The sequence below is a fragment of the Xiphophorus hellerii genome, chromosome 6 (assembly GCF_003331165.1).
Source record: "Xiphophorus hellerii strain 12219 chromosome 6, Xiphophorus_hellerii-4.1, whole genome shotgun sequence".
Taxonomy (NCBI): Eukaryota; Metazoa; Chordata; class Actinopteri; order Cyprinodontiformes; family Poeciliidae; genus Xiphophorus; species Xiphophorus hellerii.
The window spans coordinates 30,133,939-30,161,150 of record NC_045677.1 but is presented as its reverse complement, the minus strand read 5'-3'; the positions used below and the strand labels follow the sequence as shown (position 1 = coordinate 30,161,150).

The window sequence follows — 27,212 nt, the reverse complement described above, 5'->3', positions numbered from 1 at the left end:
AACTTGTTTCTATCTTCCCTTTAGATCAGAGGTGTCAAACTTCAGTCCTCAAGGGCCGCTGTCCTGAAACGTTTAGATTCTCTGCTGCATCACCTGGATAGAATAATTAGGTCATTAAGGTTCTGGAGAACTGATCCACACAAGGAGGAGGTCATTAAGACGTTTCATTCCAGTGTTTTGTAACTGTGGCACATCTAAAATCTGCAGGACTGGAGGACTGGAGTTTGACACCTGTGCTTTAGAGCACCAGGGGGCGCCATGCTCCAGTAGGCGGCGCTCTCCTTGTGCTCTGTGTTCCAGCATTGTGTCAATAAGAAGTGGTGCTGTGAAGAGAACAATAGTCAGACTGAATGTTGAACATCAGCTGCTTCCTCCTGCTGATTTAAACCTTGGTGGACAGATGGAACATTGGCTGTGGATTATTCTGGCTGCTCTTTTCTCTGGTAAGATACAAAGATCAACATGTTTCCTCTACATGGAGTAGAAGTCTTTAAAGCTGCTGATTGTTCTCCTTTAATCAATCATCTTTATTGATCCATCTCTTCCTCTGCATGTTCTGTTCTTCCCCAGAGTGTAAAGGAGACTCAGTGAAGCAGACAGAAGGAGAAGTTGTTGCTGCTGCAGGAGAATCACTGACTCTGAGATGTACCTATGAGACAATCTCTGTGACGCCTACATTGATTTGGTACAAGCTGGAGGAAAACAGTTTTCCACAGTACATACTGAAGCAACAAACATTGACAACATATAAAGCTCTAGATTTCGACAGCAGTAGATTTGATGCTAACCTCAATAAAACCAACAAATCCTTCAACCTGAAGATCCAGGATCTCCGCCTGTCAGACTCTGCTGTGTACTACTGCGCTCTGCAGCCCACAGTGACAGGAAACACCAGAACCCTGTACAAAAACCTGCAGTTCTCCACAGCAGCCACTAGAGGGCCCCATAATTCGGACTGCATTAACATGAGGTGCAGCTGCTGGAACCAAACTAACCTGAAGCAGCAGCATCTTCACCTGGTTCCTCTCCAACAGTTCGAAGTGGGAGAAATCAGTGGAAACCAGTGGAACCAGTTAGGATGACCAGTTAGGAAACCCACTGGTGTGTCAAAGATAAACTTCCATACATTTAGTCGTTTTAACTCCACTGATAATTGATCCAACAGTCTGTGAATGTTTCTTTACTGCTGCTTTATAACAAACATCTGTGAAAGTTTTTGTTTAAAGAAATTGAAGGACTTTTATTCTGAAAAGCTCCAAAGAGTCTGATCCTCTCCTAGCCTCTGTTCCTGTAAATCAGCTGCTGTTACTGACTGAAGACATTTATCAGCCTGGATCCTTGCAGCTCAGTGCTTTTACGGCCATGTTCTAACCAAGGAAGCTCCGGCATTGCCACCCTGTTACCATCATTTACCTGATTGATCAAATATGGAGGCCATAAACTGCTAAAACGGGGTAAAAATTGTAACTTCAATCCAATTTGGCCAACTTCCTGCCTGTTTCATGTAGATAATTTCTGCAAGAGTTTTCTGTACGTCTTCAAATGTTGTACAACAGAACCAAACTTCTTAGGTGTCCAATAAAAGGTCAATATCTGAATGCTGCCAGGGGGCGCTGTTCAGCTGTTCCTGTTGTCACTTTTGTAGAAATATGTAATTTTCACACATGAGAGATAAAATTCAGGGAGTTTTCATATGTTTAGGCCTCCAAATAAAAAATTAATTTAACAGAATAATAATAATAAAGGCTGCAGTCGCAGTCTTTTAAAAAAAGAAAAAAATTCTGATCAGTATAATACAAGCTATTAACACAACTCAGATCTACTGATTGATCCAAAGCTCCAAATGTTCCCATTTTCTGCTTGGCTTCGCTGACCTTGGTGACCTCTGCATCTGGTCAGGTTTATGAACTGGGATCGTTTCCCAGATCAGCTGCAGCTGATGAACGTCAGACTAACTGGTTGATTTGGGAACTTTTCAATGTCACCTTGTCAACTAAAACTTTGGACTCTAAAACTTACTCATTCTCTGGGATGCAGAAGATTCTCTGCTCTCCATCCACTTCCTTCAAGGAACAACATTCACAATGCAGATCATCATCAGAAAAAACTGAAATGATAATTTGGGAATTTAAACTAAGCCGAAGTTTTCATAAACGTATCAAGTTCAAAACATCAAACAGAAGAAAATGTTCTTTAACACAGAGATCTGACACATACAGCACTACAGAGTCATAATCAGAAAAGTTTGTAGTTTATCAACAAACTGTGGTATGTTATCTAAATTAAACCAAGGCTTCCCCCAGTGTATTATAAGCCTGGCAGCCCACCATGCTTTACTAGCCCCCAGCCAGGCTAAGCATTGCCTTTTTATAAAATAGAATAATTGGGAAAATCCGAGTAATATTTTACTTTTTATTTTTATCTTAAAGCCAGATTGCAAGCATTTCTGTTGCTCTGAGCGTTTTACTGGCGGAGCAGATTTATTTCTAAAAGATAGGTTTATAGCTTATGCATTTAAAGCAGGGAGAGTGGACCAATTACCCAGCTGGCACCTCTTCTCTGCCGCTGCTTTATCTCTTAAGTTTACCTGGCGCGGATTGCGCGCCTCCTTTCACTCAAACTGGACACAGGCTCACCTGTATTGATATTTACATCAACTTCCTGTGAAGAATTATGTTTCTTTGGAGAAATCAAGGTAAGAGTTTAAACCTCACTGCAGTAGCTGTGGTTGTGCAGCTCTATGTGAACCGCAGGGATAACTTGTAATCATGTTTCAGAGACGCGTTGAGGAACGGTGAGAATGATTTATTTTTGTAAATAAAGGATTAAATGGGTCGTTTAGATTTCAATAAACAGGTTTTATGCCAAGAAACGCAAGCCTGCTGAGAATTGCATGACCTCTCGCAGGGACGCGCAGCGCTCTAATATCTCGCACAGTGATGAGAAAACGGACTGAAATATGACCGAAAAGGAAACTTTTAAAGATATTCGTGACATTATCACGTTTCTTAACAATGTAAGCCCTAAAACGGAGGATTTTATTTTGCAGATTAATTGAAATAAATACGGGTTTTATAGCTTTATTGAGACACATGAGTCGAACATTTTACAGTCAGTGTCTGATGAAAATGTTTTCCCCTAATGGTTTGAAATTCCCTGCTTTTTCTAATAACACCATGATAGCTTAAAGCATTACAAAACAGAATCCCATTATGTAGAACATTTTATATCATCCTTAACTGTCTGGTCTATTAATGTAGGGGGGATGCATTTTAATTTCTGACCCTGTCAATATTTGCATCCTTGTCTTTTGATATGAAACTTATAGCAGTAGCTCATTATGTAGAAAAAGGCAAATACCTCTTAACTCTTCATTTCTTCAAGTTAGCAGGGGATGCATTTTTTGGCATAGCAAATTATTAGCTTGCCAATATATGCATACCCTACCTATTTTCCCCAAATATTATTCTATTGATATAAAACTTATATCAGCAGTTCAAAGAACAAGTATGATTGTGTAGAAAAAGTAATTTCACTCTTAACTCTTTATTTGTCCATGTTAGCAGGTTGATGCATTTTTTGTCAAAGCCTATTATTAGCCTGTCAATATTTGCATGCCCTCTCTATTTTCCTCAAATATTATCCTATTGGTATAAAACTCATACCAGCAGTTTATATAATTACTCTGATCATGTAGAAAAGGTAAAATCCCTCTTAACTCTTTATTTCTCCATGTTAGCAGGGGGATGCATTTTTCGGCAAAGCCTATTATTAGCTGTCAATATCTGCATGCCCTCTGTATTTTTCCTTAATATTATTCTATTGATATAAAACTTACACCAGCAGCTCAGAGAACAAATGTGATTACGTATAAAAAGTTTTTTATAACTGTTTATTTCTTCACGTTTGGAGGGGATGCATTTTTTGGCAAAGCAAATTATTAGCTTGCCAATATTTGCATGCCCTCTCTATTTTCCCCGAATATTATCCTATTGATGTGAAACTCATAACAGTAGCTCAGAGGATAAGTGTAATTATGTAGAAAATGTCATTTCACTTTTAACTCTATTTCTTCAAGCTAGGAGGGGGATGCATTTTTTGGCAATATGGATTTTGAGCCTGCTGATATATGCATGCCCTATTATTGGTATGAAACATTGCCAACAGCTCAGAGAACAAGTTTGATTATGTAGAAAAGTGAAATTCTTCCTAACTCTATTTGGCTGAGTTAGCAGGGGAAGCATATTTTGGCACAGCAAATTATGAGCTGCCAATATTTGCATGCCCTGTTTTTATTTGATCTTATGAATTCATTATGTCACAACAAAGGGTAAGACAGCAATAAGTGGTTCCACCATCATTGTGTCAAGAAACCCCAGCTAACACAGATTGATGACTTAAGAGTTAGATTTGAGTAAAGTGGGTTTTTTGATCATTTTCATTGTCTTACCCTTTGTTGTGACATAATGAATACATAAAATCAAACAGTCCATTGACAGGTGAAGAAGATCACCAGGGCCTCCAAATGTCCCTTGCCAGAAGATGCATGTCCTGCAATTTGAAGATTTTGGATAGTGATGTGCTATATGAAATGTCCTAGACAATGACACACATCCTCTGAGCTACTAGGGTCACTTTCATATCTGTACGACACTTTTGAGCTGAAAAACAGGGCATGCAGATATCAGCAGCTCATAATTTGCTGTGCCAAAATATGCATCCTCTGCTAACTCAGCCAAATAGAAAGTTAGGAAAGGTTTCACTTTTCTACATAATCAAACCTGTTTTCTGGGCTACTGGTATTGTTTCATACCAATAGGATAATATTTGGGGGAAATAGTTAGGGCTTGAAAATATTGGCAGGGCCAAAATCCATATTGCCAAAAAATGCATCCCCCTCCTAGCTTGAAGAAATAAAGAGGTGAAAGTGAAATAACCTTTTCTACACAGTCACATTTGTTATCTGAGCTGCTATTGTAAGTTTTATATCAATAGAATAATGTTAGGGGAAAATATAGAGGGTATGCAGATATTGACAAGCTAATAATTTGCTATGCCAAAAATGCATCCCCCTGCTAACTTGAAGAAATGAAGAGTTAAGAGTTATTTGCCTTTTTCTACATAATGAGCTACTGCTATAAGTTTCATATCAACAGGACAAAAGACAAGAATACAAATATTGGCAGGGTCAGTGTCACGCCCCTCTCATAGGCGATGACAAAAATGGGAGACAGACGAGCGGATCCATAGACACAATAATTTGTTTAATCAAAAATATGCGCTGGGAGAACTGCTCATCTAGTCCGAGAGAAGTGTGGACCAATGCTGCTTGTCCCGGTCTGATCCGGAGGCCAATCAAGCAGAACCTGTGACTGACAGGATGTCAGTATTTTTCAGCCACCCGGTGCGTTCAATTAACAGCCCATCTACCTGCTTCCTGAAAAGAACAAAGAAAACAAATAGTGAACTAGAGACACCTACTGGATAGGAGGGGATTGTCACAGTCAGAAATTAAAATGCATCCCCCCTATATTAATAGACTAGACAGTTAAGGATGATATAAAATGTTCTACATAATTTGCCTCTGTTTTGTAATGCTTTAAGCTATTATGGTGTTATTAGAAAAAGCAGGGAATTTCAAACCACTAGGGGAAAACATTTTCATCAGACACTGACTGCAAAATGTTCGACTCATGTGTCTCAATAAAGTTATAAAAAACGTTTTTATTTCAATCAATCTGCGAAATACAACCCACCGTTTTAGGGCTTACATTGTTAAGAAACGTGATAATGTCACGAATATCTTTAAAAGTTTCGTCTTCTGTCATATTTCAGTCCGTTTTCTCATCAATATGTAGAGGTTAGAGCGATGTGCTTCCCCGTGACAGGGCATGTAATTCTCGGCAGGCTTGCGTTTCTCAGCATAACAGCCGATGTCTTCCCTGTAAAGTTCATGTCTGTGTTATCGGTTGGTCGGAGCATTAGTGGTTAACGAACCAGCGCTAACCTCATCATGCATGTTCAGCCCGGTGAGGACCTTTCACGCTCTGCTGGTAGTCATGCATCACGTTGGTTTTATATTATTATTATTTTAGTATTATTTTTGATGCTTCGGTTACACGAAGCATCAAACCGGATCAAAAGCTTTGTCCACTTAGTTAATATGCGTGGCCTCGTGGAGATCTGAGAAACTCATCCCACAAAATTGAGAAACCAAATCAGTTTCTGTGGCTCTTATTAAAAACTCGACAGACACGAAGTTGAAGAGCAAATAAAGCCACATTAGCAGCATTGAATCAAATCTGTCGTTTGTTGCTCATCTCAGTGCAGTGGATTGAACTCATCCTGCAGGGCCGGTCCAAGGCTGAATGAGGCCTGGGGCAGAATCTGACCTAGGGGCCCCTCTTGCTGCTCAAACATCAGCACCTCTAACAGCTTCTGGGTTTATTTAATCTGGGAGAGAGAGAGTAGATTAACTGGCCAACCTGAAATCAATCAATTATAATTACAGTTTATTAATTTGTATTGGTGAACAAAGAGCTCAAACTCAAAGATTAAATGCACAGCATCAGATTGTTGCTATGGTAACAAAACAGTTAAACTATGAATACTGTTCTTTGAACTTTCAGAATGTAAACTTGCCAGCTCCTTAAAATCTTAAACTTAGATGTTAAACAATTTAAAATCTTTTTAATTTATGTATGCTGAAAAATTAAATCAAATTCAGCAGCATTGATCATCTCAATAAATAAATGTTGCATTTATGTGTCTGTGGTTTGTGTTAAAATATCAGCATTTATGGCCCCTGAAGCCCTGGGGGCCTGATGGAGCCGCTGACTTCATTTGGATTAAACAGAAATGCTAATAATTGATATTCATATTAATTGTATTTTTTGATTTGTTAGTTTTAAGACTAGCTGGGGATTTAAATAGTGTTTCACTGGCGAAGTCTTTCGGTAACATATAATTATCCAGTAACATTTTTACATTTCCTGTCAACTTATCATCTTTTAATACAAAAACACAATGGACAGCCTCAGCGTCCGACCACAGGGCTGAGTAGGTTTATTTAGGATTTTATGTAATTTATTGTTCTGAATGTCCGTAAATCTTTTTATATTTCCATCAGAAAGTAGCTGAAGGTGAGAGGAAGAGGAGGAAGAGGAGGAAGAGGAGGAGCTGATCTGTCCCTGATCTCTAAAGAGACTCAAACTTCCTCCTTCAGCTCAGCTCAACTCTCCAACATTGACTCTGCTCAACATGCTGTCTCTGCTCACATCTGGATTCACTCTGCTGGTTCTGATCACTGGATCAGGTTGGTTGGAGTCTTTCAGAGAATAATCTGATCCTTCTTGTTCTTCACTTATATCAGTTTTTCTTCCTTCAGGTGTAAACTGTCAACAACTCACTGCAGCGAAGACTGAGGAGTTCAGTTCAGAGGGCAGCTCTGTTACTCTGACCTGCAGTTACTCTAAAGCTGCTGTTTATAATGATTATTTCTTCTGGTATCGACAATATCCTGGAAAACCTCCAGACTTCCTGATCTCCCACTCAGGAACAGGAGAGAAACTCCAGGATCCGCTTCCTGGTTTCTCCTTCAACATCAATGCTGATAAAACCCAGATGGATCTGCTGATCTCCTCTGCTGCAGTGACAGACTCTGCTGTGTACTACTGCGCTGTGAAGCCCACAGTGACAGGAAACACCAGACCCCTGTACAAAAACCTGCAGTACTCCACAGCAGCCACTGGAGGGCCTCACTCCCTGTTAAACCACAGACAGCCAACATTTAAACCATGAGGCTGTTTGTGAACAAGCAGCAGATCACTTTTTAAATGATGACGAAGGCCATATGCTGAGCTGAGGATGCTGCCTGGACCCCATGAAGAGATGCAGAGACTGTAGATCTTTGGGAAACTCTGGACTGGCTTTGTTTCCTCCAGATTGTGCTCCGGTCTGTAAAATGGGCTTGTGTTTAATAAAAATGTTCTTTTTATTCATCTTAGCCTTCCTGCAGGTTTTTCACTTCCACATCTCACAGAGGGATGTTACAAACAAATCCATATCCACTCTTTGTAAGAATCTAGTTGACCTAAAATTAAACAAATTAGTATGACGTTTTGCCCTTAATAGTTCTGATAAGTTAGAAAATGGGAAAAAATCATGTTCAGCCGCAATAAGTTAGAAAATGTCAAGGATTGGATAATCTGCCGATTTAGCACATAAGTGTGTGTTCATGTGTGTGTGTGTGTGTGTGTGTGGTCTTGTATTTGGTGCTCAATAAGGACCATTTCACTAACATACTATGTTGTGGGACCGACTAGTCGGGATGTAAGTCCAGTCCACAGGAAGTGATGTTTCTGAGTTAATTTAGAGTTGGGCTGGAAATTAATGTAAAGCCTCTGCAGAGACAGAGAAACAAATTATGTGTGTGTGTGTGTGTGTGTGTGTGTGTGTGTGTGTGTGTGTGTTGGTGTGTGTGTGTGTGCTGGTTTAGTTATCATTATGAGGACTTAATCTTGACAAACGACTAACATTGTGTGGACATTCATAGCTGTGAGGACTTTTTGCCATGTCCACTCAATAAAAACACAATTTTTGAGTTAGGCGTTGGGAATAAGGTGGGAATGAAATGGCTCAGGGGAAATATCAAGATTAGTTATAGAAATTAATGGGAATGTGTGTTAGTGTGTGAGGGCGGAGTTCAACAAAGGCGGTGCTTCCTCAGGGCAGCATGCACACTGGAGCCGCTGCTGGCTGTGAAGAGAACAATAGTCAGACTGAATGTTGAACATCAGCTGCTTCCTCCTGCTGATTTAAACCTTGGTGGACAGATGGAACATTGGCTGTGGATTATTCTGGCTGCTCTTTTCTCTGGTAAGATACAAAGATCAACATGTTTCCTCTACATGGAGTAGAAGTCTTTAAAGCTGCTGATTGTTCTCCTTTAATCAATCATCTTTATTGATCCATCTCTTCCTCTGCATGTTCTGTTCTTCCCCAGAGTGTAAAGGAGACTCAGTGAAGCAGACAGAAGGAGAAGTTGTTGCTGCTGCAGGAGAATCACTGACTCTGAGATGTACCTTTAAACCCAGTGGTGGAAGTGATGCCTTGTTCTGGTATAAACATGAAGAAAACAGTTTCCCAAAGTTCATGCTGAAGCAGATGTCATCAACAAAAGACAAAGCTCCAGAGATCAACAACAACAGATTTGATGCTGACCTCAATAAATCCAACAAATCCTTCAACCTGAAGATCCAGGATCTCTGTCTGTCAGACTCTGCTGTGTACTACTGCGCTCTGCAGCCCACAGTGACAGGAAACACCAGAACTCTGTACAAAAACCTGCAGTACTCCACAGCAGCCACTAGAGGGCCTCACTCTCTGTTAAACACTAAAACCTGCAGCTTTACACAACAGCCATTAGGCGGCCACTAGAGGAGGAGTTCTTCACCGTTTGGACCTCTGGGCCAGTTTATATATTTACTATCTATTGTTTTACCAACCGACTTGACTTTTGTTCAATGTAAAAATCAAATTCAAGTATGGTTTTCCAAGCAAGAATATTAAATATAATTGCCTCTTAAGGTGATACTCATAATAAATTTATTTATCATCTTCTCATAAAACAACTTTCTGAACAGGCCATGGAACGGATCAAACTGCACCAAGAGTAAAATTAAAGGCTCATGTTTGGCCTCTGATACCGCGGCGTATAGAAGCTGAAAGATTAAAAAAGGAAGAAAATATTTCTGCCAAAGAATTCTCACATTTTGAGATTACTCTTAGAAAAGTTGTAGAAAAAACACATTTCTGTGAGGATTTGGTTGTTCTGTGTGTTAATTGAGGTTTCTGTGTCAGTTGAGTCTCTGTGTTGTCTCGTCTACCCCTCATTGATCCCAGCTGTCTTCTTTCCTCGTCTTTACTGTCAGCTAATGTCATCGTCTCTAGATGTGTTACTGCTCTTGCTACCAGTCCTGAGCTCCAAGCCTTCTGCTCACCTGTGCTGCCTGGATTGTGTTTTTCTTCATTAAAACCATCAACATTATTCAACAACTTGGGTCCTCTGCTTCCATCCTCACCACTACAACTGCAAACCATGACAATTTCTGAGTTTGAAGACAAAAAGTTTTGACTTTTGAAACTCAGAAAATGTCCAAAGTTTCTGAAATTTACAAAAATTTATGAAAATGTTTGACTTTCACATTAACATATTTTTTTCTAGAAACGTTCTGAGATTTTTGGTGGAAATGAATTCCTTTTTATGTCTACTATGGCGTAAGACTCTAAAAACCTGGAGAAAATGTGAATATTGGTTAAATTAAATTATGTGCACAAAAATAAATACAGTAAAAGAAATCATTTTAAAATTAAGTATTGTACAAAATTATTTAAAATGCTAATAAAAACATAGCTGTATAATCTGCAAATTAATTTGAAATTGCTTCAACTGCAAGAACCAGAAGCTGCCCTCCATCTGTTACACACAAGAGTCACAGCAGCAATATCTCTAGTTTCTGGAAACTTTACCAAACCGCAACAAAAAAAGGTAAAATCCTGCGAATTTATCTGATTCCCTCTAGGTGGCGCTGTTGGCCGTGGCTCTATGATTAAGAATTGCTGCACGAGAAGGCCTCGGTCGCTGCTCTGCTTCGATGGTTTTCCTCTCCAAGAATCACAAGAGAAACACTGAAAATCCCCATCACAACAAGAGACTTAGACAATTCATCAGAACAGAGCAAATTTAGAAAGAAACCAAACATAACGATGGATTCAGCAGACATGGCGTCAAGTTGCTCAACCTGAGCCGTTCCTCTGAAGAACTCAGTTCTCATCATAAGACGGCTGAGATGCTTCCAGTCGGTCTGTTTCTGTAAAATGGTGTAAACTGACCTGGGATGTTTCCGTATGGAGAAGAAGGTATGAGAAGTCATTCAGTTTGTATTTAGAAACAACCACAGAACTGAACCTGGATCAGTTAAACTTACCAATGATCCCGATGCGCTCCATCTTCCTGGTTTTAGTCAGAGCGCCAGCAGCAGCGTATCTTGTAACAGTGACTTCTGTCTGCTCCCACCATGTAGTCCTGATCAAACTGTTTCCTAGAACAGAGACAGTTTGATCACAATCCAAACTTGAATGTGGTCATGATGCGGATTCCAGGGGTAGCTATGGTGTTCGACAGGATCAGTCCTACATGTTGGTCTGAAGACTTTTCAACTTCTTGATGCACAACAGGAGGAAGAAGAGGAGGAAGAGGAGGAGCTGATCTGTCCCTGATCTCTAAAGAGACTCAAACTTCCTCCTTCAGCTCAGCTCAACTCTCCAACATTAACTCTGCTCAACATGCTGTCTCTGCTCACATCTGGATTCACTCTGCTGGTTCTGATCACTGGATCAGGTTGGTTGGAGTCTTTCAGAGAATAATCTGATCCTTCTTGTTCTTCACTTATATCAGTTTTTCTTCCTTCAGGTGTAAACTGTCAACAACTCACTGCAGCGAAGACTGAGGAGTTCAGTTCAGAGGGCAGCTCTGTTACTCTGACCTGCAGTTACACCAAAGATTCAGCTAATTATTTATTCTGGTATCGACAAAATCCAGGAGAACCTCCAGAGTTCCTGAGGTCTCACTCACCTTCAGGTGGATCAGAACATCTGGACAGGATGACATTTAAAGGAAGCAAAGAAGAAATGTCCATGAAGATCTCCTCTGCTGCAGTGACAGACTCTGCTGTGTACTACTGCGCTGTGCAGCCCACAGTGACAGGAAACACCAGAACCCTGTACAAAAACCTGCAGTACTCCACAGAAGCCACTAGAGGGCCTCACTCCCTGCTCTGCTTCTATGGTTTGTTAGGTTTCAGTCTGATTGTTTATGAGGCAATAAAAAAACTGAGCAGAGAGAAAACAATCCCTCTGATAAGTCGGTCTAATTGGATGACATTTGCATAACTATTTCTAAGAAATATTTTCATTATTGATCACTGGATCAGCTACATATTTTATAACCAGCAGTGTTTTATTGATGGCAGCCAAGATGCTATGAAGTTGCTGCTGGATACCTGCATGGCATCTCCATCTGGACCTCAGAGAACAGAAAGACTCTGGCTCTTTCCATGCTACCAGCTCTCAGTGCTTTGGTACCAAAACCCATCCTGGGGATTGGTTGGACCACCAAGTCTGGCACATCGGACTCCTGCCAGTACCAGCTATTAAGAGCTGCCATGGACAGACAGCTTTCTTTTACATGCTACTTAAAGCCTGGAAAGAAATCTAACAGCTAAAAACTTTTCAAATGTAAGGACTTTTTAAAAAGTCCTGTTTGTTATCTGATGGATAAACATTAGAATTAAGTAGGAACATGTTTATTATCCCAGACCCCAGACAGGACTCCTACCTGGACTCTGGCAGTCACACCTGACTGCAGCTTACCAACATGCTGACAATATTTTAGTAGTTTATCACTAAGGCGTAACTTCCTGAAGGTCTGGTGTGGACATGTCCCCACCAACTCTGGCCTGATGGGGACAGTCCCACCAATATTTCCTGCCCCTTTTGTCTTTATGTTTCTCTTGACTTATTTCCTGATGCACTTGAATAATCTGTGCTCCGCGCTCCCGGGGCTGTTGTTTATTGGTTGCCATGGCAACGAGTCTGCGTGTGACGTTAAGCTGACAGACTGAGAAAAAACCCTAACCCTATCACCAAGTGAAAGACATTATATAGACCGGAGTCGATGCACAGCTTCAGTTATAACTAAAAACCAGCGATCAGCCCGAAACCTGGGAGTAGTGATGGACTCTGACCTGAACCTCCAGAGCCACATAAAGACAGTTACAAAGTCGGCCTTCTATCACCTGAAGAACATTTCCAGGATTAAAGGACTAATGTCTCAGCCAGATCTAGAGAAACTCATCCATGCCTTCATCTTCAGTCGTATTGATTATTGCAACAGCGTCTTCACAGGTCTGTCCAACAAATCAATCAAACAGCTGCAGCTGATCCAGAATGCTGCTGCTGGCGTTCTGACTAAAACCAGGAAGATAGAGCACATAACACCAGTTTTAAAGTCCCTCCACTGGCTCCCTGTAGCTCAAAGAATAGACTTTAAAATCCTGTTGTTAGTTTATAAATCACTGAACGGCTTAGCACCACAATACATTAAAGATCTGCTGTTGTTGTATCAACCTTCCAGACCTCTCAGGTTCTGGTTCTGGTTCTGCTCTGCATCCCCAGAACCAGAACCAAACGAGGAGAAGCAGCTTTCAGCATCTATGCACCACAAATTTGGAACAAACTTCCAGAAAACTGTAAAACAGCTGAAACACTGACTTCTTTTAAATCTCGACTAAAAACCCACCTGTTTAGGATTGTATTTGAAATGTAATCAATTACAAATTTATTGATGGAGCTTGACTTAATGCTGTGTTTTGATTATTGATTCTATGTTGCTTTGTGTTTCTGTGTTTGTAATGATGTAAAGCACTTTGAAATGCCTGCTGCTGAAATGTGCTATACAAATAAAAATTGATTGATTGATTGATTGATTGATATAGATTAACCCTCCTGTTATGTTCGTTTCTAGGGTACAGCAAAAATGTTCGTGGGTCAATTTGACCCAGGGAGTGTTTAATCATGCAATAGTGTCAGAAACCAAAATATTCCTCCAAAACATTTTTGTATCTGATTATTAACTCCAATACTAACCATTTCAATCAATATTTGTGCAATGATGTTTTATTATTTCTCAGAAATTAAGGATCAATGACGACAACCTGCTCATTTACTCATTTGGACATAAAAAATGGAATTTAGATTTTTAATGTCCACTGAAAAAAACCTAGACACAAAAAAACAATAATTTCCTTGAAGTTGACCTTTGGTAAATTATTTTATATTATACTTTTTTTTTTTACCAAAGGGTGATCTTTATAATTGAACTTGAGACACACATACTGTTCTGGGTCAAATTGACCCGCTGATTAAAATCAAGATAAATGAGTCATGCAGAGAGTATTTATGTTTTCCTCCACTTCTGCTGAGTGTCACTCAGTGTGGGTGGAGTTTGTCCACAGGAACAGAAAAGATTCCCGTCAAAGGTTGTGTGAACACCTGCTTTCTCGCAGTTTCCTAGTGAAGTAAAGAGAATAGTGAGAAAGTGGGCTTGTGTGTGTGTGGTTGCGTGTGTGGGTGTGTGTGTGTGTGTGTGGTGAAATATGGTTCATAACTGCAAGGAAACATATAGAATTGGACATTTTAAAATCTTTTTTTGCACTTTAACCTGACTGCCGGGTCAAATTGACCCGAACAGTATCGATGTAAAAAGTAGACCTAGGGTTTGGTACAAATGTGTAAAATGAATAAATTTTCAACTTATGTCTAGAGTGCACCTATTAAGACAAATAGAAAACGTTTCATGCAAAAAAAATGCTTCTATTTTTTTTTTTTAATTTGTAAATTTTAAAACGGGTCAATTTGACCCGGAACATAACAGGAGGGTTAATTAGATGTTTTAACATATTTATATTTCGTAGTATGTTTAATAGCTGCTAAAAGGTTATTTTGGAAAAGTACTATTAAACTGACAACCTGATCAGGATGTATGTCCTAATTTTTGAATAAGACTGTATGGCATTCACATGTAAGTTTTGGTTTTATTCTTAGCACTAAAAAAGAAAAGACCTTTCAGTCACTGTGGGTGCATCAGCCCCCCGGCTCCTCCTCGTCCCCACCGACTGCAACACAAAGTTTGTCGGGATCTGTGTTTTCTCTGTGTTTATTTTGAGTTTTCTGTGTCCCTGAGTCTCTGTGCCTTCCTGTCTCCCCTTGATCATTCCCAGGTGTGTCTCGTTTCTGTGTATTTAATGCCACCTGTGTGTCTGCGTCCTCGTCGGGTCCTTGTCTTGCAGTCGTTTGTGCGTGTCGTATGCACCGTTTTGTTTGCTGTCCATTCTAATAACCAGTTGCTACCGGCGTTGAGCCCTGGCTTCTGCTCAGTCGTGCTGCCTGGTGTTTTGGATTTTGCGCTTTCACCATTAAACTGTCATCATACATCTTACCTGGGTCTCAAGCGTCTGCCTCACCACCACCTCACACCAACTCGTGACAAGTTACACTCTTGGTTTATCATGAGTTAATTGCTGGGAGAACAGAGTCTCTCTCCAGGGAAATATCAAACAGCCAACATTTAAACCATGAGGCTGTTTGTGAACAAGCAGCAGATCACTTTTTAAATGATGACGAAGGCCATATGCTGAGCTGAGGATGCTGCCTGGACCCCATGAAGAGATGCAGAGACTGTAGATCTTTGGGAAACTCTGGACTGGCTTTGTTTCCTCCAGATTGTGCTCCGGTCTGTAAAATGGGCTTGTGTTTAATAAAAATGTTCTTTTTATTCATCTTAGCCTTCCTGTAGGTTTTTCACTTCCACATCTCACAGAGGGATGTTACAGACAAATCCATATCCACTCTTTGTAAGAATCTAGTTGACCTAAAATTAAACAAATTAGTATGACGTTTTGCCCTTAATAGTTCTGATAAGTTAGAAAATGGGAAAAAATCATGTTCAGCAGCAATAAGTTAGAAAATGTCAAGGATTGGATAATCTGCCAATTTAGCACATAAGTGTGTGTTTATGTGTGTGTGTGTGTGTGTGTGTGTCAGTGTTGTATAAAGTACTGAAATCTCAGAGTCAAGTAAAAGTACAAGTACCTCTCCAAAATATGACTTTGGTAAAAGTCCAAGTCACTGACTGAAATGTTACTTGAGTAAAAGTCTTAAAGTATCTGAAACTTCTTGTACTTAAGTATGGAAATTACTGTAAAAATGGATGTACTCAAGTAATGTAATGAAAAGTACAAGTAAAAAGTAAAACAAAGCAAATGCAGTTTGAATGAGATTTTTTATATTTTGGTAAACTTGTCAAATACACTTAAAATAATGTACCCAACCAAGTGCAGGCAAAATTAAACCTGCTAATAGATATACCTGCAGGCATCATTTAGTTAAGAAAATTAGGTGCTTTACCTATAGCACAAGGTTAACTTAACCTGCTTTACAACTGAACCAGCTTCTTAGTATACCCTCCAGGACAGAAAATACAAAGTTTTTGTAAGCCTCAAGTTTTCCCTTCAAGTAAGGTCAGTGCTGAAAATGAGAAAAATAAATAGTACAGAAAATGTGGCCAACATGAAGAAAAAGAGCTGTTATGATTACTCTACTTCACAAATCAGTGAATCAGTCAATGCTACAGTCAGTAGGTGGTGAACACAACTGGTCATTATGCAAAAGAAAAAAAGAATTGGGAGGGAAATGCAGCTTATTGGCATCTGTAAACCTGGTTTTGAACTTGCATGCCTTTCCTATATTCGTTAAATTTAGTCTAAATTGCTATCGCTATGGCTTCTGTCCCCCCTTGAACAGAGGAGTCTAGGTAGCCTGCTACAGTCAACATTAGGCCTAAGCTAAATACACCACGTATGGAACTGAAACAATGCCAAACAAAGTTCATTTATGGTCAAGATTTCACAATAGTGCCTAGTGACCAAGCTATAGTTACTGAAACAGGAGGATTATAACCATTTCATAAGACGTTACCTCGATGTGTTTCTTCAAGTTGGACAGGGAGTTTTTGTAAGATAGAATTTCCATGTGACTGCTACTGATTGCGAGACTTGCTTTGTGTTTAATGGGAGAAGCGAAACAGGTGTATCCTAATTAAAAGTAAAGAAATCAAGAAATGGCAAAAAATGTGGAATGAAGATAAGAAAGGAAGAAGATTATATGAAGTACAAAAGTCAGTTTGAATTCGAAGCATTAATGAATGAAACAGAAGAGAAGAAATAATAATTAGTAGATTAAGAGTAGGTCATACCTACTTAAATGACATGCTTTATAAAATAGGGAGGAAAAATAATGATAAATGTGAGAGATGTGGATAGAAAGAAAATGTAGAACACATATTGATGAACTGTAAGTCAAATGAACTCGAAAGGGAAGAATTAAAGAGAATAGTTAGAAATATGGGGCATGAATGGAATCTTAAAGGTATATTAGGAAATGAAGGAAACATAACAGATATTCACAAATTAAGGAAAGCATTGTTTATTTATCTTAAGAATACAAAATTAAAAAGTAGAATTTAATAGATATGAAGTAATGCTTCTACACACTCATGTACAGTAGGTGGCGGTATGCACCTTAAAGTTGCTTGTGATCCGCCATAATAGAAAAGAAGAAGAAGAAGAAGTATCCTATTGGTGGTGATGAACAAGCCCAGGCAAGCAGGCTACGGACTTTGTTCGGTAGCCTGCTTGCTACTTGCTAATCAGTAGGTGGGATCAAAACACTTGCGTTTCTCTCTCTCGCTTTTTTGTAACGAGTAACTAAACCACACATTGAAAATGTATCGGAGAAAAAGTACGCAATTAAGTTCGGAAATATAGTGAAGTAAAAGTGAAAGTCATCAAAAATTTTCATACTCCAGGAAAGTATGAAGTACTCCAAAATATACTTAAGTAAAGTAGTGAAGTATTTTTACTTCGTTACTATACAACACTGGTGTGTGTGTGTGTGTGTGTGTGTGTGCCGGTTTAGCTATCATTATGAGGACTTAATCTTGACAAACGACTAACATTGTGTGGACATTTATAGCTGTGAGGACATTTTGCCATGTCCACTCAATAAAAACACAATTTTTGAGTTAGGCGTTGGGAATAAGGTCGGAATGAAAATGGCTCAGGGGAAATATCAAGATTAGTTATAGAAATTCATGGGAGTGTGTGTTAGTGTGTGAGGGCGGAGTTCAACAAAGGCGGTGCTTCCTCAGGGCAGCATGCACACTGGAGCCGCTGCTGGCTGTGAAGAGAACAATAGTCAGACTGAATGTTGAACATCAGCTGCTTCCTCCTGCTGATTTAAACCTTGGTGGACAGATGGAACATTGGCTGTGGATTATTCTGGCTGCTCTTTTCTCTGGTAAGATACAAAGATCAACATGTTTCCTCTACATGGAGTAGAAGTCTTTAAAGCTGCTGATTGTTCTCCTTTAATCAATCATCTTTATTGATCCATCTCTTCCTCTGCATGTTCTGTTCTTCCCCAGAGTGTAAAGGAGACTCAGTGAAGCAGACAGAAGGAGACGTTGTTGCTGCTGCAGGAGAATCACTGACTCTGAGATGTACTTATGAGACCAGTGACACATATCCATATCTGTACTGGTACAAACAAGAAGAAAACAGTTTCCCAAAGTACATGCTGAAGCGTTACTCCACAACTTCAGAGAATTCTCCAGAGTTCAGTGAAGACAGATTTGATGCTGATCTCAACACCAAGGCAAAAGAGAAATCAGTCAATCTGAAGATCCAGGATCTCCGTCTGTCAGACTCTGCTGTGTACTACTGCGCTCTGCGGCCCACAGTGACAGGAAACACCAGAACCCTGTACAAAAACCTGCAGTACTCCACAGCAGCCACTAGAGGGCCTCACATCCTTCTCTAGTTCTTTAAATTCCTAGGATTGAGTCTGGTTCTGGTTCTGGGTCAGTCTCTGGCTGGTTTCCTTTAGCAGCATTTCCTTTGTGCTGATTGGTCCGTGTGTTTATCTCTACCTGTTTCTAAGCATTCAGACCTGAGACTGTTCAGTTTCAGCAGCTGGGTTGTTCATCAGACGCTCTGCCAGGAAGCAGCAGCTCTTGGTTCATCAGGATCGTCTGATTCCTGCTGCTGAAATGCTTCTCCAGTAGTTTCCTTTCACTGCGGCTACACCAGGGGTCGGCAACCTTTTCTACTCAAAGAGCCATTTGGGACCGCCTCCCAATAAAAAGAAAGCACTTGGAGCCACAACCCATTTTGACGTCATATATATAAAACCTATATGCTATGTACAAAAATCGATACTATGTTGCGTTTATGAAATCAACGAACTGCTGCAGAGAACACAACATTTTATTTCTGCATGTAACAAAACGCATTTTACACTTTGTTGATGCTCAATTTCAAACAAAATACCCTCTGTCTATTTGGGTCTTTGTATTTAAGAAATAAAAACCGAAACTTACCCAACCTGCACTGAAGGAAACATAGAAACAGAATGCAGTCACCTGTCCTCCTCTTATTCAGGAGATAAAAATCAAAACATATCCAAATATTATCCACCGGTACTGAACCAACCAAGCAAACCAAAAAATGCGCAGTCTGCTTCTGTGTCCCGTAGTACGGAGCCCCCTAACACTGGGAGTACCAGGGTTTCTCCCCTGAAGTCCCGAAAGAGGGTCAACAGACCTGAGTCCAAACTGACGATTCTGATGGCTCAAATTAGCATCCCTTCTTCAATTGTAAACGTGGCCATTGACCGTCAGGCCAGAAAGGAGGAGTGGAAAATCATGCAAAACTGGTTATATGATGCTAGCTAAAATCCTTCAGGTCAGTCGACCCGTCTCTGGGCTCCAAAGGTAGAAATGTTAAAATAGGACCCTTCTCTGGTACTCACTTAACACATGGGAATTTTTTTCTTTTGCGTTCCCTCGCAATACTGTACTGGTCAGTTATGCAGCATAATTGAACACTGTAGCCTTTCTTACGGTGGGCGCCGTACTTTATGCTTTAATATAAGGTTATGTGAGGTTTTTCCATAATAATAATAATAATAAACAAGTTTTCACTGAGGCTCTGTAAGAGCCATATGAATGAAATAAGTAATTATTGATATGACAGGAGCAGGAGGCTTTGACACTAAGGTGTGTCGATGTGGGAGTGACGTCACCAGGTATGAATGGGAAGGTTACTGACCTGCTGGCTTTGTGTGTATGAGGAAGCGGTGAGCGGGGCGGTCAGTCCTGGCAAAGTTTGGAGCCTGATCATCAAAATGGAATAAATCGATAATTGTGACAGAACAAAGAAAGAAAAGGTTTGGAGTTGATTGATAAACGGACAGATGAGATTCCCCGAGTTAACCCAGTGCGGCCCTTTACCATCATTAGTTTGTCGTGTTTTTAATAATAAAAACTTGTTAATAGTAAAAACTGTTTGGTGCAAAACACTGATTGAAAATCGATTTATTTTTTCCTGCATGTTTATGTCTGTTAAGGCTAAGATGGAACTGAAAGCAGCTCTTTAAACCATTCAGACTAGAACAACAGAGACACAATCAAAACTGTCAGATGATTTATTACCCGCGATAATAACTCAGAAATAGTCCAAATTATAATGTGTTTTTATTTCTTTCCTACTTACGGAAAGTTTCTGTTTATATCGTAGGTTTGTGGCGCCTTTCTATCCTAAAGAAAGATATAAAACTTCAGATATTTCACTAAAAGATTCTAACATTCATGGAAAAACCTCACATAACCTTATATTAAAGCAGAAAGTACGGCGCCCACCGTAAGAAAGGCTACAGTGTTCAATTATGCTGCATAACTGACCAGTACAGTTTTATGAACGCAAAAGAAAATAATCCCCATGTCCCCTAGGGGGCGCCGTACGCTTCAGCATCAGCTCAGAAACAACCTTTTTTCTCTCCTCTCCCTCGGGATATTTTTTAGTGTTTGCTCTTGAAATGTCTTTCAACATTTGACTTCTTGTTGTTTGCCAGTCTGTCGCCACATATTAAGCAGAAGGTGAACCAGTTTCATCAGCGGTGAAAGCAAAATGATCTGTCCACGTAGCATTAAATGTTCTGCCATCTTCAGAATGTTTCCTTTTCTTGGATTTATTCATGATGTATCTTCCAGGCAAGGGTCAAAAGGTCAATAAATCAGTGAGCTAAAAAAATGCGGTCTGCCAGACGTGTGGGGTTCGCCAGGAAAGCCTGTCGCACATCGGCGGACATGACGTATATTTTGGGTGCTAAAAATGGTCAAAACTTTTGTTTTTATGTTACAAGTTTACCATAATCTTCAGATTTAGAAATTTTTTTTAAAATGATTTTAATTTATAATTTTTTAATGATTTAATTTTAATAAAATATTCTATTTCCCAAAGTCACTGGGAGCCACAACAGAAGGATGAAAGAGCCACACGTGGCTCCGGAGCCACTGGTTGCCGACCCCTGGACTAGACCTGAAGCAACCAGAACAAAACATTTGCTGTTTCAAGCAACATATTTACTGTTCTAACTTGGTTTTCTAGCATAGATTGAACACGTTATATAATCCTACAATCTTACTAGATCTTTATATCTAATCATTTTAGGCCTGAAGAAAAACTAAAACAGATTCACTCCTGTAGTAAATCTGGATGGTAGAAGGAGAAAAACCTCAAACCCTCCAACTGACCTGATCCTACAGGACAGACACACTGACCAGAACCGGACCAGAACCAGAACCAGACCAGAACCGGACCAGAACCAGAACCAGAACCAGACCAAAACCAGACCAGAACCGGACCAGAACCAGAACCAGACCAGAACCGGACCGGACCAGAACCAGACCGGACCAGAACCAGAACCAGACCAAAACCAGACCAGAACCGACCGGATCAGAACCAGAACCAGAACCAGACCAGAACCGGACCAGAACCAGAACCAGACCAGAACCGGACCAGAACCAGAACCAGAACCAGACCAAAACCAGACCAGAACCGGACTGGACCAGAACCAGAACCAGATCAGAACCAGAACCAGAACCAGACCAGAACCGGACCAGAACCAGAACCAGACCAAAACCAGACCAGAACCGACCGGATCAGAACCAGAACCAGAACCAGACCAGAACCGGACCAGAACCAGAACCAGAACCAGACCAAAACCAGACCAGAACCAGACCAGAACCAGAACCAGAACCAGGTCCAGAAGCAAGGCAAACTGGAACATGTCGGCTGGTTTGTGGGTCGTCCAGCAGGTTGGACCATAATTTGGTGACCCTTCAGAAACTCAGCCTGGTGGTGGCAGCAGGGGACTGCCACCACCATGTGGGACTGTTGCCATCGTTTCACCTCTGCAGTCGCCTGAGAATTTCTGACCATCTTCATCCCAGTATGACCACAGTGGACTCATCTGGTGGATATTTCACACTAAGTCATCTGATCTCAAACTGGTTCCTAAACTGGGAGGATCACCAGTTAACTGGATCTTAGAGCATCAGAGCCGCTGAAACCTCATCACCATAATCAGTCTCAGTAGTTTCTGGTTGGCTGCAGCACCGACTCACTAACTTTAGCTGGTTTCTCAGTCAGAAATCACCTCACTGGCTGAACCTCACCTTCAGCAGCAACCAGTTTCTCTCTGGCTCCTCCCACCACTGCTGAGCTCAGCCAATGAGAAGGCTCGTCTCTAACAGCAGCTTGATGATGATGATGAAGGTCTGTTAGTCTTCCTTCTGCTGCAGTGGATCATCTCTGTAGATCTGCTGTCTGTCCTGAACTCCTGGAACATGTTGCTGTACCTCCTGCTCTTCTCTCTCTACATCGGTGAGTATCAGAACAGAGAGAAGCTCTGATGGTCTCTCTGAATCTCACTGCGACCACATGTGGATGGAAGAGCCTCTGAGTCTCCTGATGCCTGAATCTGCTGCAGACTGACTGACATGAACCTTCATTTTACAGCCATGGGCTCCATGAACACCGTCACACAGGAGCAGAGGGAACACGTCGCTTCAGAGGGAAGCCCCACCAGTTTGAGCTGCGGATATACTGGTTCTATCTATAATGTCCAGTGGTACCGACAGCAGCACGGATCCAGACCAGAGTTCCTGCTCCACATCACAGAGTCGGGATCGATCCATCCAACTCGCTCCGATTTCTCAGCTCACATCGATAAAACTCAGAAACGAGGAACTCTGCTGATCTCCTCTGCTGCAGTGACAGACTCTGCTGTGTACTACTGCGCTGTGGCGCCCACAGTGACAGGAAACACCAGAACCCTGTACAAAAACCTGCAGTACTCCACAGCAGCCACTAGGCGGCCACTAGAGGAGGAGTTCTTCACCGTTTTGACCTCTGGGCCCGTTTATATATTTACTATCTATTGTTTTACCAACCGACTTGACTTTTGTTCAATGTAAAAATCAAATTCAAGTATGGTTTTCCAAGCAAGAATATTAAATATAATTGCCTCTTAAGGTGATACTCATAATAAATTTATTTATCATCTTCTCATAAAACAACTTTCTGAACAGGCCATGGAACGGATCAAACTGCACCAAGAGTAAAATTAAAGGCTCATGTTTGGCCTCTGATACCGCGGCGTATAGAAGCTGAAAGATTAAAAAAGGAAGAAAATATTTCTGCCAAAGAATTCTCACATTTTGAGATTACTCTTAGAAAAGTTGTAGAAAAAACACATTTCTGTGAGGATTTGGTTGTTCTGTGTGTTAATTGAGGTTTCTGTGTCAGTTGAGTCTCTGTGTTGTCTCGTCTACCCCTCATTGATCCCAGCTGTCTTCTTTCCTCGTCTTTACTGTCAGCTAATGTCATCGTCTCTAGATGTGTTACTGCTCTTGCTACCAGTCCTGAGCTCCAAGCCTTCTGCTCACCTGTGCTGCCTGGATTGTGTTTTTCTTCATTAAAACCATCAACATTATTCAACAACTTGGGTCCTCTGCTTCCATCCTCACCACTACAACTGCAAACCATGACAATTTCTGAGTTTGAAGACAAAAAGTTTTGACTTTTGAAACTCAGAAAATGTCCAAAGTTTCTGAAATTTACAAAAATTTATGAAAATGTTTGACTTTCACATTAACATATTTTTTTCTAGAAACGTTCTGAGATTTTTGGTGGAAATGAATTCCTTTTATGTCTTGTCTGTTATTACGCAATAGCCAGCCCCACCCACTCCTCACAACTTCTCCTGGCTGACTACTGACCAGTTCTCTGTCTAACAGGTCCGGAAAATCTCTGAGACCTGGGTATTACCCTAAAAGAGATCTATAAGAGATAATCTGTTCAAACTGGTGGCTAAAGCGATTCGTCTAGCTCTAACTACCTCCGATCCAGAAGTTACAACCCTTTACAGTTAAGAAACAATCAGCTGAGTAGCCCTCGCAGCTGCATAATTCCAATAACCACTTCTGTTAACGGTAGCTCGCTTTCTAAAATATAACTCGCTCTTGGAACCGGCTAGATTAAGTTTAGTGACTTGGATATAAGTCCCAGGGTCATTATTTACACTCACCAAAGGAAATTATGAAGCCTCCTATTTCCTGGAATCATGTACATTAGTTTTACCTCAATTAAAAGAACTGAAAAATGATCAAATGACTCAATTAATTCCAATGTCCACCAACCTCATTAGAATTTTATGGTATAAATTTATTAAGCAAGCTTAAGCAGGGACATGTGACATACAAATCTATAATCAATTGTATATAATTCAAGAGCAGTATAATAAAATCCACATGTATAACCATACTATCCTGTCTCTTTTCTCTAACCTATGTCGCAAATTCTGAGATCGAATTTTTAGGGAGCAGGTTCAACTCACACCCAGTTGTTAATGGATCTTTAGCAACAGGAACATCCAGAAGTCTTGGTCAGAGTCTCTGTCCTTATATGGAAAAATCCTCCTTAGAATAGATGCGAAGTAGAACGGGTCCAAACTCTTTGAAAACCCAGCTCTTTATCCCTCCAGGACCTTCGTCTTTTCTCCAAGTCTGTTGCAATATATTCGGGTTGAGGCATGACCGACGGTCGAATCAGAAACCAGGGCTTGGACGTCCGGAACTTGTCCCTTCTTGGCGGCGCGGAGTCTCAAGTCTCCCGTGGTTCCAGGGTGCGGTCCGTTGCTGTTTCTGCTTCCCCGTGTCGACTCCTCTCCAGCGCCGCGGACAAAGAACCGTTGCTTTCTTATTTCAGCCCTCTTTTATACTTTTCTCCACTGTGTGTGTGTGTGTGTGTGGAGAGCTTGGTCTGCGTGACTTCCTGAACATCTGCTGCTTCTCTGGTGGAAAGTCCCGGCCCCCATCCTGTTTGCTGAGTCCAGTAAAAAGTTCCTCCTTTTTCCAACTTGCGACATTTCCTGTCAGCCGGGCCTCACCCATCCTGCTGACTGTACTGTTCCACTTCCTTCTTTTCTATCACTCCCTTCATTATCTATTGTTAAAATCATTTAAATCAACTGTAAATCATTCAAATCATCTCAGCCTGTTATACACTAAAAATTAATCACTTCTCTTTCAGATTATATTGTTGTTACCATTACAGATCATTATTCATACATTTCAGAATCATTTAGTGATTACTTATACACATACACATATTAGGGATTGTACTCATACATGTTCAACTTAATCATTATTTATACACATACACATATTAGGGATTGTACTCATACATGTTCAACTTAATCATTATAAATCAACACACAAGATTGCTTTATTTCTTTCAGGCCTTCATGCACCTTTTTCTGCGTGTACCTGGAAAGATCTCAAACCCCATACCAGTTTTCTTGACAGTCTACTATGGCGTAAGACTCTAAAAACCTGGAGAAAATGTGAATATTGGTTAAATTAAATTATGTGCACAAAAATAAATATAGTAAAAGAAATAATTTTAAAATTAAGTATTGTACAAAATTATTTAAAATGCTAATAAAAACATAGCTGTATAATCTGCAAATTAATTTGAAATTGCTTCAACTGCAAGAACCAGAAGCTGCCCTCCATCTGTTACACACAAGAGTCACAGCAGCAATATCTCTAGTTTCTGGAAACTTTACCAAACCGCAGCAACAAAAAAGGTAAAAACCTGTGAATTTATCTGATTCCCTCTAGGTGGCGCTGTTGGCCGTGGCTCTATGATTAAGAATTGCTGCACGAGAAGGCCTCGGTCGCTGCTCTGCTTCGATGGTTTTCCTCTCCAAGAATCACAAGAGAAACACTGAAAATCCCCATCACAACAAGAGACTTAGACAATTCATCAGAACAGAGCAAATTTAGAAAGAAACCAAACATAACGATGGATTCAGCAGACGTGGCGTCAAGTTGCTCAACCTGAGCCGTTCCTCTGAAGAACTCAGTTCTCATCATAAGACGGCTGAGATGCTTCCAGTCGGTCTGTTTCTGTAAAATGGTGTAAACTGACCTGGGATGTTTCCGTATGGAGAAGAAGGTATGAGAAGTCATTCAGTTTGTATTTAGAAACAACCACAGAACTGAACCTGGATCAGTTAAACTTACCAATGATCCCGATGCGCTCCATCTTCCTGGTTTTAGTCAGAGCGCCAGCAGCAGCGTATCTTGTAACAGTGACTTCTGTCTGCTCCCACCATGTAGTCCTGATCAAACTGTTTCCTAAAACAGAGACAGTTTGATCACAATCCAAACTTGAATGTGGTCATGATGCGGCTTCCAGGGGTAGCTATGGTGTTCGACAGGATCAGTCCTACATGTTGGTCTGAAGACTTTTCAACTTCTTGATGCACAACAGGAGGAAGAAGAGGAGGAAGAGGAGGAGCGGATCTGTCCCTGATCTCTAAAGAGACTCAAACTTCCTCCTTCAGCTCAGCTCAACTCTCCAACATTAACTCTGCTCAACATGCTGTCTCTGCTCACATCTGGATTCACTCTGCTGGTTCTGATCACTGGATCAGGTTGGTTGGAGTCTTTCAGAGAATAATCTGATCCTTCTTGTTCTTCACTTATATCAGTTTTTCTTCCTTCAGGTGTAAACTGTCAACAACTCACTGCAGCGAAGACTGAGGAGTTCAGTTCAGAGGGCAGCTCTGTTACTCTGACCTGTAGTTACACCAACAAGATAGCTCTTGGTGATGATTTCTTTTGGTATCAGCAAAATCCTGGAAAACCTCCAGAGTTCATCTTCTACGTCTCAGGACTCAACAACTCAAGATCAGCAGAGTCTCTGAAATCATTAACAAGATTCTCCACTTACCTGAGAGGAGAGAAACACCTGGATCTGCTGATCTCCTCTGCTGCAGTGACAGACTCTGCTGTGTACTACTGCGCTGTGAGGCCCACAGTGACAGGAAACACCAGAACCCTGTACAAAAACCTGCAGTACTCCACAGCAGCCACTAGAGGCCCTCACTCCCTGCTCTTCAACGGTTTGTCAAGATTCAGACTGATGTGATCAAACCTGAACAAGAAATACAAGTAATAAAAAACTAGTAACAGGGACGGTGGGTTAAACCTACTGCTGCTCTGTGGCGCTCAGAGAACAGGAAGAACCCAGAACAGTTAAATAATTGTGATTAATTCACAAACATCCTGAAGCCCCAACCAGATTTTTTAAAGTAATTTGACAGCGCTAATTATTAATGTT

The 27,212-nt window shown here is 40.6% G+C and overlaps 2 long non-coding RNA genes and 6 gene segments (V, D, J or C); 6 read left to right on the top strand and 2 right to left on the bottom strand.

The window, feature by feature from the left end:
• The first annotated feature begins 307 nt into the window (after positions 1 to 307).
• On the top strand, positions 308 to 1,527 carry LOC116721030 (T cell receptor alpha variable 18-like). The segment is given in 2 exon segments: positions 308 to 443; positions 571 to 1,527. Coding segments are annotated over 2 exon segments (555 nt in total).
• Positions 1,528 to 3,169: 1,642 nt separating this feature from the next.
• On the bottom strand, positions 3,170 to 4,236 carry LOC116721105 (uncharacterized). The gene is made up of 2 exons (XR_004339522.1): positions 4,065 to 4,236; positions 3,170 to 3,728 (listed from the first exon to the last, which is right to left on the bottom strand). It is a non-coding gene; the product is annotated as an uncharacterized LOC116721105 (long non-coding RNA).
• A 2,687-nt stretch (positions 4,237 to 6,923) lies between these two features.
• LOC116721043 (T cell receptor alpha variable 3-like) lies at positions 6,924 to 8,005 on the top strand. The segment is given in 2 exon segments: positions 6,924 to 7,315; positions 7,388 to 8,005. Coding segments are annotated over 2 exon segments (468 nt in total).
• A 635-nt stretch (positions 8,006 to 8,640) lies between these two features.
• Positions 8,641 to 10,097, top strand: LOC116721041 (T cell receptor alpha variable 18-like). The segment is given in 2 exon segments: positions 8,641 to 8,877; positions 9,005 to 10,097. Coding segments are annotated over 2 exon segments (477 nt in total).
• Positions 10,098 to 11,405: 1,308 nt separating this feature from the next.
• On the bottom strand, positions 11,406 to 26,731 carry LOC116721098 (uncharacterized). Its single transcript, XR_004339515.1, has 2 exons — positions 26,669 to 26,731; positions 11,406 to 11,546 (listed from the first exon to the last, which is right to left on the bottom strand). It is a non-coding gene; the product is annotated as an uncharacterized LOC116721098 (long non-coding RNA).
• LOC116721062 (T cell receptor alpha variable 18-like) lies at positions 17,763 to 18,761 on the top strand. The segment is given in 2 exon segments: positions 17,763 to 17,976; positions 18,104 to 18,761. Coding segments are annotated over 2 exon segments (438 nt in total).
• Positions 21,936 to 23,581, top strand: LOC116721035 (T cell receptor alpha variable 12-3-like). The segment is given in 2 exon segments: positions 21,936 to 22,403; positions 22,539 to 23,581. Coding segments are annotated over 2 exon segments (495 nt in total).
• On the top strand, positions 26,386 to 27,159 carry LOC116721040 (T cell receptor alpha variable 20-like). The segment is given in 2 exon segments: positions 26,386 to 26,523; positions 26,596 to 27,159. Coding segments are annotated over 2 exon segments (480 nt in total).
• The last annotated feature ends 53 nt before the right edge of the window (positions 27,160 to 27,212 follow it).